This window comes from Brienomyrus brachyistius, chromosome 1 (genome assembly GCF_023856365.1).
Source record: "Brienomyrus brachyistius isolate T26 chromosome 1, BBRACH_0.4, whole genome shotgun sequence".
In the NCBI taxonomy this organism is placed as follows: Eukaryota; Metazoa; Chordata; class Actinopteri; order Osteoglossiformes; family Mormyridae; genus Brienomyrus; species Brienomyrus brachyistius.
In genome coordinates this window covers 13,732,398-13,748,742 of record NC_064533.1, presented here as the reverse complement: position 1 = coordinate 13,748,742, position 16,345 = coordinate 13,732,398, and the positions used below count along the sequence as shown (strand labels likewise).

Below are 16,345 nucleotides of genomic sequence, written 5' to 3'. Positions count from 1 at the left end.
ATGGAATTATTTCTGAAACATCTACTGCCATCTACTGGGCAGAATAATGACATTTCCCAGCTGGGCCAGTTCATTATCTGTGTTGAGTACGTTGCTCTGAGTATTGAATATGTTATTTTATGACTGTATACCCTGTTTCTAAAAGCTCTTTTGCGTATAATATTCTGGATAAATACAAAACCCCAAAATTTAAAGTGTATACAAATGACCACACTTTATCTTAATACATAAAACTGCATTTGCTGCCAAGCCAGAAAGTTACAACTGACAATTAAAATTAAGGTCAAGATTTCTTTTTAGTTGCACACAGTCCTTACCCCCCCTCCACCCAAACACACACACAGAGTAATAGGCACGTCAATGCACAAACATACAAGAAAAACATTGCTAAGGCATGTACAGCTTAAACCAGGACACTACAGAATGACTGACTGAATCTTTGCAAAAGAAAAATATCTAGTGAGTATAAGTCAATAATACTACACAGCAAAATGTATGCAATGTTAAATTAACCAGTCAGTATTAAAATACTACCAAATAATGAAATGCTTCAGTACAATTTACAACGTAATTACATACAAAGACCAGCAAGATATACAAACCACAAAAGCTGATAAATGGCACTTTGCTACAAAAATGATCAGATAATTTTAGAGTAATATGTAGTATAGAACAGATTTTACATGTTACTATATACTGTAGCCACTGGATATATTTCATTGGTTGTGATTCAAGTATGATCCTTGCTTCTTCCTCATAGGCTGGTATTTTACAGTGCAACTCAAATACTAGGCACATGACAGTCTTGTCCTTAGGTTTAATGTTGGCCACACCTCCTCTCTGCACCCTGTCATTCAGTTATTCTGCCCTTTGGTATCCCAGCAATGGGCCAGCATGGTTATGTCTTGAGGAAACGCCTGGCGGTCTCACCACAGCCTCCAGAAGTGTTACATGCCGAACAACAAAGGGATGCTAATGAAATGACATGGAAAAACATCCACCAGTATAGTATCTTTTGAATTAGATAACACAAGACCAGTTAATTCTTTATAAAGGTGTTTCATAGTTAAATTTCCAAACATCCATTTTGGAAAAAATAGTGTTTCATATTGCATAATTTGTATTTCAAATATTTATTAAACTGTCACTTATTCTTCTGATATCTTTTACCTATTTTAAAAGTACTTTATATTGGTTAATGCTTTACAGCTGCACCTTGATAATGCCTTTGTAATGCATTTGTAGAATATTAATAGTACCTTCATAATGCATTCATAAGCAGCATGTAACTGTACCGTAACATCCTAACATACCTTAACAGCTTTAATATAAAATTAATTGCAAACATTATTTGATAATAACAAACAACATAATCTTAAGCTTATAAGCTGTTACTATATGTTCGGATGTTATACTACGAATGCATTATAAAGGCATTATGAAGGTGCTGTCAACGTAAAGCATAATCGTATATTTATATGCATCTATCCTACCTTCAATATCTACTCATCCAGCACAGTCATGCCATACTTACATACACAGTACATAGTATCAGAAACAAGTATATATTTAACAGCTTCTATTATCAAAATGTTTCAAAAGTAAAAAAAAAAAAACACCTTAAAAGATCTTTACAGTTGTAGCCAATGGATTTCTGACCTATAATGTTCAATACATTTTTTTAATGTAACATTCACTGCAGTGACATAACGCTCAGATTTAACCATCCCAACCTCCAGCTAGATGAATTTACTTCATTGAGCTGACACCTTTATTCAGATTTCTTCCAAGGAAACAATTCCGATATTCAGATGCTCAACCAGATTACCGCAGAGTGGCTGCTGGGGCCTGATGCAACAGCCTTAAAGTTTACAAGAATTACAGTTTACACCCTTAGCCTCTATGATGTCTACCGTCCACAATGCTTTCGGCTGACTTTCATATAGTGCAATAGAAATGGCTCATTTTTCTTTGGGCACACCCTCGGTTGAGGCATGTTTTATAGTTTTGACCGAAATGTGGCATTTCTTAGAATGCAACAAGGTAAAAATCACCCTTTACAATTACTAAATCTAATGATATATTTAATTGGGCAGCAACCTGTGAAATTTACCAGTATTCACAGATTATCTGACATATAAATAATGTTGGAATGAGGGAAGTAATGAATTTGCATTAATTCCATGATTTAACTAACAAGCAGCCTTTTTGGTCCTCCTACCACTAGAGGCCAATACAACCAGCTATGCTCCTCCATATGCAGAAACCATTCTGATATAATCTGAACCCGTGAAAACTGATAAGGCATAAAGAACACATAAGCCATCAAAAACCATTTCAATTAAAACAATACATTTAAATTAATTTCTACTAGTGCTCCCAAATCCCCCTCAATGCAATTTTTTTTTTACAACTAATTATCAAGCAAATATATTTCCCTAACCTTCTATATACTTCAAACTCTCTAGTTTTAGATATAATGATTCTTTGCTTAGGCCCATTATAGTAAGATAATAATCGGATGAATAATAGGGTCCCACCAAAGCCTGCTGTCATACATATGTTACCATAACAGAAAGAACAGCAGTCAGCGTGCCTCACTGCCAGCTCAGCTGCTATGTTTTGCTGACTGTCCGCTGCTTTCGGCATATGGAGAGCTTATGTCCCACCATAACAGTAAAGTAGTGTGACAAATAGGTATAATTATTATTGTACATTAAAGCTAAAATTGGTATAATAGTCTGTTTATAGAGGAAACGGTATGACCCTATAAATTAAACCTACTATTCTTTGCTGCGTTTTACAGAAGTTTTTCCTCTTCATTTTGTACCTCAAGGTTAAAATTCTTGCATGAAATATAAGTGCATTGGCAGCGCTCTAAAGTGTACAATCGAGACACGAGGTGGGTAGGAGCTGCCCTTTGATTCGGAATAAGCAAGGGGCGACCTCAAGTTGAGCACGCTGGCCCGTCGTCAGCATCCGCGTAGAGGGAAGCTACTCCCCTTGGCTTCGGCTAATTGGCTGCTCGGTGCTCGATATCCAGTCTCCTCTGGGCTGAGCCTCGCCTGCAGGCGGCTGGGGGGCTGCCAGTTCGCAGGGTGCCCGGCGTCTGGAAGAAAGCCTGCCTGTCGTCTGAGCTGGGCCCCCTCAGAGTCGGCAGTGTCTATGGTCAGGAAGAGGACAGGGAACATGAGGCTCTAGAACTGCAGGAGGAATAGCTCTCCTTTCTTTACCAAAGAAAAATAACCAGCTGCCATAGCAACACTGTTCCTCAGTCCAGAGTGAACATGCACATGGAACAGAATCCAAGTAAAATGCGGGTTTTAACACAGCAATTTCTGCACAATTCAGATATACTTAGCCAGAAAAAAAACTCATTTCTATAAACAGTAATTAAGACACGCTAACACCTTTAACATAGCTAGATTCAATGTATAACATAAGAACGTACTGTTAATGGATCCTAACCTATGTTTTGAGTCATTCGCCTCTTTTTAAAGAACTGCACTTAAAATGTCCGTTATGAAAAGTCAGAAGCACAGTCACAAGACAGTCTATAAAAGGAGATTGGTACTTTTCTACAAATAGATACACTTCTTAGGAACAGAGGCAAAGAACGAAAGCGTGTCATATTCAGGTTAATATTTTCTCTTTTCTAGTTTTTCCTCAGTAACTTTATATCCATCTATAAAAGCTTATAATTTTAGACCATTTTGCAGTGCTTTTTTGGAGCAGAATAAAGCATCAGGGTTAGCAGAGACTGCTGAATGTCCCAGAGCTAAACCAGCTTCTTAACGTTTCGCAGTCTGCTCGTTGGTTTGTTACAGCGTGTACGGAGATAGCGCTGTCAGACCTTTGAATGGAAATTTTCATGCAAGAAAAAGAATTCCCCCAAGCCCATCACAAATGCCAGAATACAGCTCTCGCAGCCGCAAGAATCCCTTTGGACTCGTGCCCTAATTCTTTCGTAAGAACAGACTATAGTTATTTTTTAAAAAGACCGTATACAGGTTAGGCGCAAACGGCGTACTTCGACATCCATCGTGAGCGCGGGAGGTGCCGCCTGCAGCCCCACTGGTGAACGTGGAGGGGTGGAGACCTGCATTAGGGGCTGCTCCAGACCACAGATGGAAGCAGGGGGTCCCGAAACGGCGATGGGTCGCGACCCCACAAAGCCGCACGGGGCCAGACCTGCCGGCGCGTCGCAGCTGCAGCTGCAGCCGCCAGCGGGAGGGTGGGACGCCAAGGCACAGGAGGGCAGCAGGACGCAGGGCAAAGCCAGTGCGGTCAGTCCGCCATCCGCCACGGGAACTGGTCCAGAAGAAAGCAGGAAGCTCAGGCTGTGCGTCCCTGGGAGACAAGAGAGCGCATAATTAGCAGAATAAGATTAAACCCGAACTTGGTGTTCAAACGACTGTTAAAATTATGGTCAGCATTTAGCAGCTGTGTAACAAACCTAGCAAAACATGACGCACAATATTTACTAAATAAATATGACGAAGCTTCGTGGTGAATGAGGAGGCGGTGCTGTGGGTGGAGCCTCCAGCCTGGGATCGTGCCACATGGGGGCTGTCAGGAAGCAGAGCGTGAACGGCACGGAACCCCCACCCCCCCCGCCCCAGGCGCATCACTCCCCCGACTGCGCAGGCAGTACCCAGCTAACAAGCGCACAGCGAGTGTTGAAATCTGTTTGTTTCCTTCACGACCTGCCTAAAAGTGCCGTTTGCAGCAGAGACGTGGAAAGGAAGCAGGCGATGTGAGAGCCTCCGTGACGGTGTGGCCCCTTGGCTGCAGTCACACAGGATTAATTAGGATTTGTGTTTCACAATATGGGACCATATTGCTGAGGGATTGCAGTCAGCGTGATGCAGCAGAGGGGCATATCCTAGGCCAACTCCGCTAATGATACTCGTGCTCCTTTCTCATTACCTATCTTGGTTATGATCAGACACAGTAGTTCGTCATCGATTTTAGCTGATCTTCACTAGAAGCTAGTGCAAGTCATGTGACAGCTGAAGCATACCTGGCAAGATGGGGACATACAGGTAGTGCGAGGATGGGTAGGGTGCAGGAACACTGTGTGTGTTGGCCTCGTCGCCTTTAGGGGGCAGCAGTGAGTGCTCTTCAGGGACCTGGTAGCCTTGCCTGGGGGACACCCGTGGATGGCACCTGTCCACGTTGCTCCACATTTCCACCTGCTCAGAGAAACCCTAGAATTTAACCAAAACAATTGTGTTTATTTCCATGAAAGCAAAGGTAAGAAGCTAATTTGACTTTGGCCAATCAAGAGAGGAGCCCTGACCAACACGGTAATGAAACAAGTCACTGCAGAGGAGAAAAATAACGGATTTCTGCTCCCCTCTTAAGTGCTTATGGAAGTTCTGCCCAAAACCAAATAAGCTTCACACTTCATTAAGTAAAGTCAACATATTGCAGGATATCAGTGGTCATCCCCGATCCGCACGATAGGTGGCAGCACAGTCGGTTTCCAGTTGGGTGTGATGAGAGCACCTCACTTTATTCCGTAATCAGAACGTCTCTGTGCGACACAAACTACGCAGCAAAACAATCAGACCGTGCTCTGGGCTGTGTTTAAATGAGCATTTTCAAAATGATAATAGTTTTTAATTACTAACAGAAACTGTAATCAGTGAAAATGAATTGGTTTATTTTCTACTTGATTAATAGCATTTTTGAACTGAATTAAATGCAGAAAAGAAATGTTCTTGTTGTATTTCATACAAAAATAAGCAAAAGCAGCAGGACCTTATAACTGAAAAGCAAGAAAAGAAAGACTTCCGTGCCTTTGAATATAAAATTGCTTCACTTCATAGTGCTAAATGGTTAACCCTTTTAATACATCACCTATCACAGGAGGGCTAACCGTAGCAGACACTAACAACCACGTCAAACACGCTTTTGTCTGTACTCAAGATGTATGTGGAGGCATAACTTTCAGAGGGCTGTTTCAATTCCTATGACTATATATATATATATATATGTAACTAACTACCCCATTTTCACACAGAAGCCACCTGCTGATACACTGACGTTACTACGGATCAACTGCCTATTGCCATATTTAGCCAGTGTTAAAAGGTCAAAGGAAGTTGTAAAAAACATCCTATCCTCATTTTTTGATGTCTCTTCACAGTTCATAATTGGCTGATGAAATATTTTTCCTTTTTCTGACTGGCCGACGAAACCCTAGTAACACCAAGTATGACTGCCTGATGGGGGCCTTAGCTTACGTGACATAACCTCACCTTCAGAGAAGGCTCTTCCTCATGACTGGACAGCTGGACCCTCTTGGCTACTGGCCCCTCCTCCTCTACAGTCCTCCTCTTTCCCAGGATTCTCTCCTTGGGCTCACACAGAGATAGCCTCTCTTCACTCTCACTCCAGTGCGCTCCTTTACCCCCATAGAGTAGGAAAACAGAAGCTTGGGGCTGGTGAGACAGTGGGTGCTTCTTGATGCTTGGGAGGGTGGGGCACGTGGACATGACCTGGGGGCAGGCCTGGCCAATTGGTGGGTAAAAGCTGGTCAGGGGGAGTGGCCTGCAGGGACCCTCAAGCACTCCAATTGGACTGGGAATGGGGGCGTGGCACTCTGATCTGTCCTTCATAGTATCGACCCTTGGTTCATCACAGTTCTGGATTCTAAAGACCAATGACAAAGCAGAAAATGCATTTGGTAATCCCTATCATAACCGTAAATGCTCAGAATTACATCTCAGTGAGTGAATTACATGTAATTTAATATACATATATTTTGTTGTTGCCCAATGAAAAACAGTCCATTATTTGAGGACTGTGAAAAAGTAAACAAACAAATAAAACATCGTAATGAGACACCCTTGGGACCACAAACAGAAGCCTCTTTTTACACAGCCGTCAATAAAAAATTGAATTCCTGACTTATGTGGATTGTTTTCAGCGAGGCAAATATGTCAGTACCAACAAAATACAAACAAATCTCGCTTTATATTCGCAATTAGCAATGATGCTAGTTAGCTAGCTATCAACTTCGTTAAAACTAGCAATACAAAGTAATCCTTAATAATCCACACAAACAAGCATCATGAACACAAATATTAACTAGCACAAACATAAATACTAGTTAAATTAATTCATGAAGCAACTTTTCATTGGCTAATCGTGTGTTAGGGTACAATGGATCGGAAGAGTGACGGTTTGGTTTGTACCACTTTTTGAGTCATGGATCATTCTTTGGATCAGCAAAAAAAATAAATACACTAGGAGATAAATTTCCATTTATTGCTTGACTTTATCACCATTTGCATGAACACACAACCGCTTTGTCCTCAGACAACATCCAGCATAATCTTTTCCTCTTACGTTGAGATCGCCACTTATTTTCTTCTTGTAATCTCAAATAGCGAAAGTTGTTTTCTCAAGCTCACGAGTTTACGTGAGATCACAGAATAACAAAAGTTCTCAGAAAAACAAAAGCTGTAATTAGACACGAAAGCAGCGTTTGTCAAGAGAAAGTGCATTCCAGTAAAAACACCCCGGCGAATGCTGCGAGTCCCTACAGCTGTTTTTATTATATTTCCACTGAAAATCTAAAATTCCCTCCATGTGCTACACATAAGGGGAGAAGTCTCCCGTTATCAGAAATGAATTTCAAGCCCTGAATGCACGTTCTTTATGGACTTTCGTAGCATCAAGATTTAGGGAATTATTACTTTAATAAATAACAGCAGGAGTTAATCTGTATGTCCTGTATAGAAACTCCCCGGGTTACGTTCCGATAAGGCGAAAATATTGTAAGGCGAAAATGCATTTTCATAAACATCATAGTCTAGCCTACCTTAAAGATGCTTAGAGCACTTACATTAGCCTACAGTTGGGCAGAATCATTAACACAACGCCTAATTTATAATAAAGTGTTGAATTGTATTGAACGATGTACTAAAAATGAAAAACAGAATGGAACTGGAATACCCATCGTAAAGTCGAAATATTGTAACTCGGGAAGCGTCTGTATTTCACTGTGATTAAACTTTGCAATTAATCCGTGGTTCACAGGGGCCGAACCACGGGGGACGATCCATACAGATCAGGGATTAACCACGGTCCCTCACACAACTAAAAAAAAATAATTTATTTATAATTTTGGATATTTTTCTCAGTGAATTTCCATATATACAAATATTTTATGCATATTCCTTTGCCCTATGTTTGTATAGTATAGTTACTTTATGCTATTCATGCTATTTCAGAGGCAGCTACTAAACCTGGTGCTTCTGCTACCAACTTGCACAAAAATCCTCGATCCTTGTATTCATCCCTCCATTACATTTTCATATTCCAACAGTAAGTGGCTTCAAAGCGTGACCAGCAGCACACGTCTCGCTCTCCAGCCTCTATGTTACTAGTGGGGGTCCCCTTTTCCAGTAAGCCGCACGCAATACAGCTGGGAACGAACACGTGCGGAAACGCCAGCCGATCCCACAGCTGTCCACAACAGTGACGCTGCAAAATGTAGAGTTAGGGAAGCTCGGGGACCGGGCAACATGGGAAACAATGCAGTGCACAGCGGCAAGCCATGACTAATCCAGCCACGCCGCGTGTCTTTGCACGGCACCTTCAGAAGGCTCGCATGCACCGCATAAAAACCCCCGCTCAGGCCGGGAGCCAACGCGCTACAGGTCCACCCAGACTATTAACAAAACAGGTCAGGCCAGCTCCAATTTAGCATCTCTGAAGCTCAGCCATCGCGATTTGGGGTAGCCTTTTAACGCTTCGTATTCACGCAACCGTGAAGAAATGTACTTGTAAGAAACGTAATACGACACAAATTTCTCTGGCATCCACTGGAATTGTTTCCTGTATTCTATTTCTGTTTGGGGTTCAAATAATTACAATAAATTACAAATTTGTTGTGATCAATTACAAAACTAAAGTAATGTAACTACAAATAAATTAAACTGAATTTAAGGTCAGTGGTTGATAGCTTAATTGTACGTACACTTTTCACAGTTAGCTTGTTAAGTAGACTGATAGAGTGATCTTGACTGTGATTCCAGTTTCATGCTCATACAGACTGCAGGTTCTCCTTAGCTCTGCTTCAGTTTCCATATGGATTGTCCTAAGCATGCACACATGTGTACATGCGTGACACGCGGAATGGACTGGCGTGCAAGCAGAAGGGCGTCAAATGCAGGTGCGTGTGAGATCTGAAAGAGGCTTGTTTTTGCTTGTCACACCTTGTTGGTCTGTTCCATTGTATGGGCTTTTAAACTGAACCAGACGATTATTTTTAACTTCTTTGTCACTGGGGGCTGGGGACTAGCCCCCTTCACACTAATTACTGCCTGGTTAAGTTCAACCTCCAACAATACAGATCTAGACGTCCTCTTAATGCAATCCGCAGATCCCCATGAATTCATGTGTCTGTAAAACAGGTTATTTTTTTCTGCACCGTCCATTTTTACATATTCTAATTACCCCGCAACCTGCACCAGGAAATGCACATTAGAAGATGGATGGGTGGACCTATGGGTGGGAATTACCCCATTCGCTGTAATTTGGTGGACAGTGCTTTTCAAAATGCGCGTGTGGAGGTGGCAACACAATTCACTGCTTCCCATGAAAATATTGCAATAAAGCTGCTGGGGTCCTTGTCAGGACTCACCGCTGGCTGTCCTCCTGCTGGCGTCGGCTTGCGGCCTTTCTAGAATAATCCACCGGCTGGGGAATTGGACCTGGTCAAATCAGAGAAGCACAAAAAGTTACATCAATACTTATAAATAAGTTATAAACATTCTGTAGAGAATTCTGCAGCCAAAGCTAACCATTACAGAAATTAATCCAGCCTTTTGTGGGGCTTTAACTTTTTTTTTTGGAGATATGGCATCTAGTGAGCTCATTTGGAGACACTGTGGCCCAGCTGAGTCTATCAAATGTAGGAGTCCAGGGGAAAACAAGATGTCCTTACTGGTCCGGCCACAGGGAGGGCTGCAGGGGGTGGAGCTGGCCCGTTGCTCGGTGGCAAAGGGGGCGGGTCTCTCAGTGAAGTGGGGGTGTCCCACGATCTGCTTCCCTCCCCCTGATACGCCAAGGTGACTGTCGACGTGGCAAGCTGAGTGGATGGCTGCAGCTGGCAAGTCACCTAAAACATTTTAAATTAAGAAGAGTTTGGAAGCTTTACACTAAACTTGGGGAGTCTTATCAAGGAACAGAGGATTAGCATGATGCAAATTCAGTTGTATTGCGACACGGTGAATACAGAGGAGGACTGACAAGAACCTGAATCTGTGGACTCCACGACCTTCGTAAGTGTGCATCCTTAAAAAGCACCAAGATCCAGTCTATGCACTATCCCTGGCCGTAGACAAAAAGGACCAATGAAATTGCTCTTTGCTGTGCCATTAGCATCCTGGTGCTATGTGGGAGTTGAGGTTTACTGCTGAAAACAGCTAAACTAAACATTACTGAAGATCCAGGTTGGACAGCACTTTAGCCTTCTATCATTGATGTGGAGCCGGCCCACTCACCACCACAGGCAACCTCAACTGGGCCCGTCCATCTGAACGCTGGCTTCTTTCCCCGCTCCTCCTTCACTTGAACCTTCTCGATGAGGCCCAGGCTCGTCAGGACGTTGGCAATGTCATAAAGACGCCTCACCTTCGCTGGAGACGTTGGCGAGGGAGATCACAAGTCAGATCTGTACTTTTTAGATAGTGAATCAGAAAACAAAACTGATGTCTTACAGGGAATGGAAATCGAGAGAAGGTGTTGAGGTCATACTCAAGAGACGAGGTTTCTTTCTGTCTGGGGAAGTGAGACATTTTAAAATTTAAGTTTCGGACCCAGCAGTGCCTTCTTTCTTTAAAAAAGAAACACAATACTGAAGGTTCTTCTGTAACACTTTCTGTAAATGCCGTGTCTATAAGAATCTACGAACACATTCATAACACATTTATACTGCATTCATAAAGCATTATAAACATGGCTATAAATATTTATAGAAAGGCATAACACATGTTTATTTTCGTTATAAACGCTTTATGAAACATTTATAATGCACAATAGATACATTTATAATGCAGTATGAAGCATCATTAATGCTTATACCGACCATTACAATGCATAATGAAGGTATCTGTAGTGCATTATAGATGACAAGTATTGTGTTACTGGTTCTTTTTTCTGTGCTGCAATGAACTTCATTTCATCTAAAAGAATCCAAATTGAAAACCCCCACCCCCACGGCTAGGGGCTTCCTGTGCATCAGTCCAGCTATTTACTTTTGCCAACGACCCTAACAGACAAATCTTTGGTGTGGCCTGATTAAAGTTACAGAGCCAACGACCTTCTGCCACTTCCTGATGAGATTACAGTTACGTTACAGCTTTGGTCAGATAGCTCAGCAGCACTAAGGGAGCAAGACACTGTCCTGAAAATAAAAGTTTCGGGTCAATTAAGGTCACCGGCACCTTCACACATTTATAAAGCTGATTGGATACAATGCAATTCAGGTCCATACCTTTGAACAAGGTACATCAGCAGGATGTTTTTTTTGAACCACTGACCCTTAGGATAGTAATCTACATCCTGATTACCGTAACAATTGCCAGATCAAATTTATATTTTATTTATTTAGCAAATGCTTTTATCCAAAATAATGCACATTTTGTTGAGAAGGCAGAGTGAGACAATCCCTGGAGCAAGTGGGGGTTAAGGGCCTTACTCAGGAGCCCAACAGTGCAATCACGCCGCTGACTCTGGGATTTAAACCAGCAACCTTCCGATAACACAGCGTCCTAACCTGTTGAGCCACCATCTCCAGATGATGCATCCAGGCAAACAAAAAGCGCCTCACTTTTATACTTGCTGCGACTCTCGGTGTCTTGGCTCTCATCAATGAGGACTCGGGCTGCCAGGTCCAGCGTTACGGTCTGCATCTCGGACACCAGGAAGAGCGTCACAAACTTCTGGCTCAGAAAGCGCAGGGACTTGTCCTTGCGTCCACCAGCCACCCCTATGGAGAAACAGTGTGAGCTATCAAAGCTGCCAAGATCAGGCCATCAGAGCCCTTTAGACCAGATCCACGGACACCTTCAACCAGGGCCGGCACATGTGAGCAGAACTGACTCTCCATACTGCACCATAACTGTGATGGAAACGTAGGACAAAATGCTGAACTGAAAGTCAGTCAATAAATTAATCTTGCGTTGTGTGTAGCTTAAGCCTGCTTCCTTGACAAAGGCGATAATTGCCGGTTAGACAGATGGGTTACTTGACTGATATCACCGATTTACTGATAATGTCATCATGTCCCCTAGAAGTACTGCAACACCGTTTAATTTTGTAAAGAAACATTGCGGCTGTGCAGGGTGACGTCATTCAAGAATGTTCAGACAGACATAAGTAGGATCAGAAACAGCACATGGACGCTCAGTCCCACCAGGGATCAGAGCCAGTAACCCTGCTGTCGCTGAGCCTAAACTTCCTGGCCGTCTAATCAGGCGGCATGGCCGCTATCATGCTGCGGGAGCCGGTGTGAGCTCAACTGCAGGGCCTGACTGAAGGTGTCTGTGAGACCACAGACCTCAGAGCAGCAGCTCTCCCCCATTAGCCCCCCCCACCCACCCCGCCTCGTTCAGGATTTGCCAGTCAGTAGTTACAGATATAATCAGAACATAAAGGGCATCTTCTGTCACGCTTTGGTGTGGTCAATGTGCGTTTCTTTCAAATGTCATAAAACCCTCGGCAATTAAGAGCAGATCTTGATTCATCTAATTTGATATGCTGCTTCTGGTAAAGACAGATGTACATTTAATATACATACACCCACACCCCCCATCAGGTTTGGTAGACAGAAGTACATTGGATGCACACACACACACACACGCACCGTCAAAATAACAGGTTTCTATCATGTTGTGGAATGTCCCCACAATGTAATGAATACCTGGACGACACGTGAGCACACACACACACACACACACACACACACACACACACACACACACACACACACACACACACACACACACATATACGCACCCCCCCCCCTCCAGGCCAGGGCCAAAACCCGGCCACTTCCTCTCACCAAAGCCAGTCTCCGCATAGCCATCCTGCACAGTAGCCTCCCCTGTCTGCATGCGCTGGCAGTCCTCCTCCTGCAGGGGGCAGCACTGCCTCCAGCCCGAGCCACGCAGCTCGCTCAGGGTCTCCCGCAGCCTCTGGCGCCCATGCCAAAGGTACTGGTTCTTTGCCACACGGCTAACGAGCTTCAGAGACTCCAGCACGTTCACGATATCATAGAGCCTCCGGCGCTCTGCCCCTGATGTATGGAAGCAGGGGAAGGGCGATCAGACTTGGGGGCGCAGAGGAGCAAAATCATACACAAAGCAAAAACACAAAGAGACACACAGTTATATTCCGGGAAAAACACACCACTGCCACCTGTCACAACGAGTGAACAAAAGCACCTTTCCTCTGAATTATAGAAAGCCTGAAAAAAGAAAAGGAGAATTTTAAAGAGAATTAAAAATGGGGTCCTTCATTTTCCTGGGTCTTACCGAGGCTCACGGCTACTTCGTCGAGTGGGATGCTTGTTGCCTCAGAGGATGCTGGGTAATCAGGGTACAGGGCCAGGAACTTTTGACACAGGAGGCCTAAGCTTTTTCGTTTCCTGCAGGGCCTTTTCTCGATGTCATCGGCGCTCTCACTAGGCACCTCGAACTGAACCAAACACGCAAAAACAGACACGCATGGAGTAATCAGTGAGGGGAGTCAGGTATGCATCCATCCATCCATATACCCGCTTGTCCTACTCAGGGTCACCGGGGTCCGGAGTTTACCCTGGAAGCTACAAGTACAAGGCAGGGAAAAAAGCATGATGGGGCGCCAACCCATCGCTGGGTACACAATTAGCTCAATCACACTGCACTAAACCACGTACTGCAATCAAAGGAACAAATATTTGTGGTCAGTGTGTGAACTCAGAGACAGGCTTGCTATGGAAAACGGAAATGTACTGCTATGCAGTCCTGTGCTCATTAAGTTATCCCTTAACAGGCGTGCGTGCATGGGTGTGTGTGTGTCTGTGTGTGGGGGTGGGTAATCACATGACCTTACCTGGCTGGGGTAGTCCAGCGCCACCCCCTCATTCTTGTTCTCAATGGGTCGGAACAAGACCTTTCTCATCTCGGTCTTGTTTCTCATCTCACGGTCATGCATGTCTGGGCTGGCAGCCTGGATCAGCACCTTCAGGTTGGCGGTGGGTGACCATGGCTCAGCGGCACCCTGGTCCGCCTGTTTGGTGGGAGTGGCGTGGAGCTGCTCAGAGGACAGCGCCCTCCTCCCTGTCGGCGCACTGGCCGCGCCGTCGCTCTTCGGCGGGACCTTCCTGCGTTCCACTGGGGGGTGGAAAACGTTTTCCTGCCAAGGTTGTAAGTTAAAGATCATTTGAAACCAGTAAAAGTGCACAACCATTTAAATATACATACACAGTAATTACCTAAATCTAACATTTTAAGTTGATGTTAGCCAATGTAAAAATTAAATGTGCCAAAATTTTAAATCTCTTTGGAAAAACTTTAACAATATACTGTAAATACGTGATAAAAACAACCATCAACAATAACCACCTATTTCTTATCATCATCATCATCATCATCATCATTAGTATTATTATTAAAGGGACGTGCGCAAAGCGCGCCGTTGAAACCTCGCACAGGAAACACTTGCCTTATGACCATTTTTGACCTCATCTCCATCCGTTGCGGATCTGCTCAGACAGGGGCATGTTAGATCTTTCAAAGCTACACACTCACTTTCCATCTGCAAATAAATAAAATAAAAAGTACATAACTGAAACGCTGCAGCTTTATAAATGTTGTGCTTACCACGTACACCAATCAGCTTACTTTCTCTGTACATCTACAAACATTTTTAATAGAAGTTATAAAGGAATGCCACCAAATTGCCGCCTAGTCAGTTCTATTAAGAGCAAAAGTTTTTTAATAGCTTACTCGGTTTGGTTTGGCTGGTTCTGGCGCAAAGATATTAACTTCTAGACCTGACATACCGAAAGTTGAAAAAAATCTGTTCCTACAACTTTGATCGTGTTAAAAAACCGCTAAGTAATTTCAACTGAATCGGCATTCAATCATTTTCAAAAATTCAGAAATATTAGTTACTTTTAGACTTCGTCTAGAATGGGTGTCCACCTAGTTAAATGGTTTGTCAAAGTACATTAGTAATTCTACGACTTTAAAATTTTACAGTAGTCAACAATGCAGCTTAACTGTTCATAATACGCACAGTTTCAAGCCTTTTCGCCGAATAATAATAATTTAAACAGAATGACTTTACATAAAATGGGAAAGCAGTGCCCCCCATCCGATCTGCAACTGTTTCCTTTTTTCATTTTTCAGTAGCCACTTACCTTAACTGATTTTCCAGCCATAAATCAGCTACCTACAATGCACGTATATATAATCAGATGTTTGAAAGCAGCATATATACTATTACAGATCTCCTTCTTCAGATGTACATATTTTCCGCAGTGAACTCGAGAGCCCGCCGCAGATTCGCGCTCGCCCGGGTTTTGCTCCGGTCCTGTCCCACACGTAGCCGCCGTGCACGGCACAGACAGGCGAGACGCCCGCTAAACTCCGCGTTTCTGGCGCTCTGCAGAAGTGCGGCTTCGCCCAGCCAATCAAAGGGGCGGCCCGCCGATGTGCCCTCGCGCCGCATCCGACTCGCTGCAGCCGCTAGCGCGCGCTCTCCAGCTCTCAGGGCTACGCCCCTTCGTCCGATCTCCGGCGCGTGCCGGTGTGCACGAGCTTCTCAAAACTTAGTCTTCTCAGTATAAAAGTAAGACATAACTCCACGGGCCTGCTTAATAATGGTAATTTGTGGGACTTTAATGGGTTTGGGTATTAGCGGGGTTTCTTTTGAACAGTCTCCGGTCTTTTGGCTTTGCCAAATTGCGCGGAAAAATGCCTCGTCTCCATTCCTGGGGTGTAGATCGCGGACATCTCGAGGCTATTGCATAATCGGCTGCAAGCGGCACGTTATTGGCCCGGGGTGGCCGCTTCATCGCGCTAAATACTATTATAGGGAGAACATAAGGAAAGTAATTAATTTACATTTTCCGTGTTATTTATAAACAGAAAATTTAAAACAACACTGTTGCCAACTTTAGCTGGCTGGAGTGAGACTTTAAATTCGAGGAAAGTCTGCATACACATTTACATGCATTTCCATATATGTAACAATTTTATTACCATGTACAGTAAATAGACTGCAGGGTTTGTAAATTGCTCCAACGTTTTTGATGTAGTTCAATTTAAGATTATAA

At 43.5% G+C, this 16,345-nt stretch overlaps 1 protein-coding gene across 2 annotated transcripts; it reads right to left on the bottom strand.

Annotated features, from left to right (window-relative positions):
* Positions 1 to 277: 277 nt before the first annotated feature.
* e2f7 (E2F transcription factor 7) lies at positions 278 to 15,720 on the bottom strand. Of its 2 annotated transcripts, none has more exons than XM_048970519.1 (13): positions 15,428 to 15,720; positions 14,728 to 14,820; positions 14,116 to 14,418; positions 13,557 to 13,719; positions 13,085 to 13,318; positions 11,852 to 12,010; positions 10,524 to 10,658; positions 9,965 to 10,138; positions 9,662 to 9,731; positions 6,267 to 6,660; positions 5,024 to 5,195; positions 4,031 to 4,350; positions 278 to 3,163 (listed from the first exon to the last, which is right to left on the bottom strand). In XM_048970519.1, the coding sequence occupies exons 1-13, from the start codon at positions 15,446 to 15,448 to the stop codon at positions 3,014 to 3,016; spliced, it is 2,388 nt and encodes a 795-aa protein (XP_048826476.1). In that variant the 5' UTR covers positions 15,449 to 15,720; the 3' UTR covers positions 278 to 3,013. The 2 variants fall into 2 exon arrangements, with proteins under 2 accessions (XP_048826476.1, XP_048826466.1); XM_048970509.1 differs by having other exon boundaries at positions 5,024 to 5,210; positions 15,428 to 15,718.
* Positions 15,721 to 16,345: the final 625 nt, after the last annotated feature.

What these genes read in the sequence shown, in the direction of transcription:
- e2f7 (XM_048970509.1), bottom strand. Translation starts at nt 15,448, where the DNA reads ATGGCTGGAAAATCAGTTAAG. An exon ending in TGGCTGGAAAATCAGTTAAG is followed by an intron (nt 14,821 to 15,427) that starts GTAAGTGGCTAC and finishes ATTTATTTGCAG; the next exon opens with ATGGAAAGTGAGTGTGTAGC. An exon ending in GAGTCGCAGCAAGTATAAAA is followed by an intron (nt 10,659 to 11,851) that starts GTGAGGCGCTTT and finishes CAACGTCTCCAG; the next exon opens with CGAAGGTGAGGCGTCTTTAT.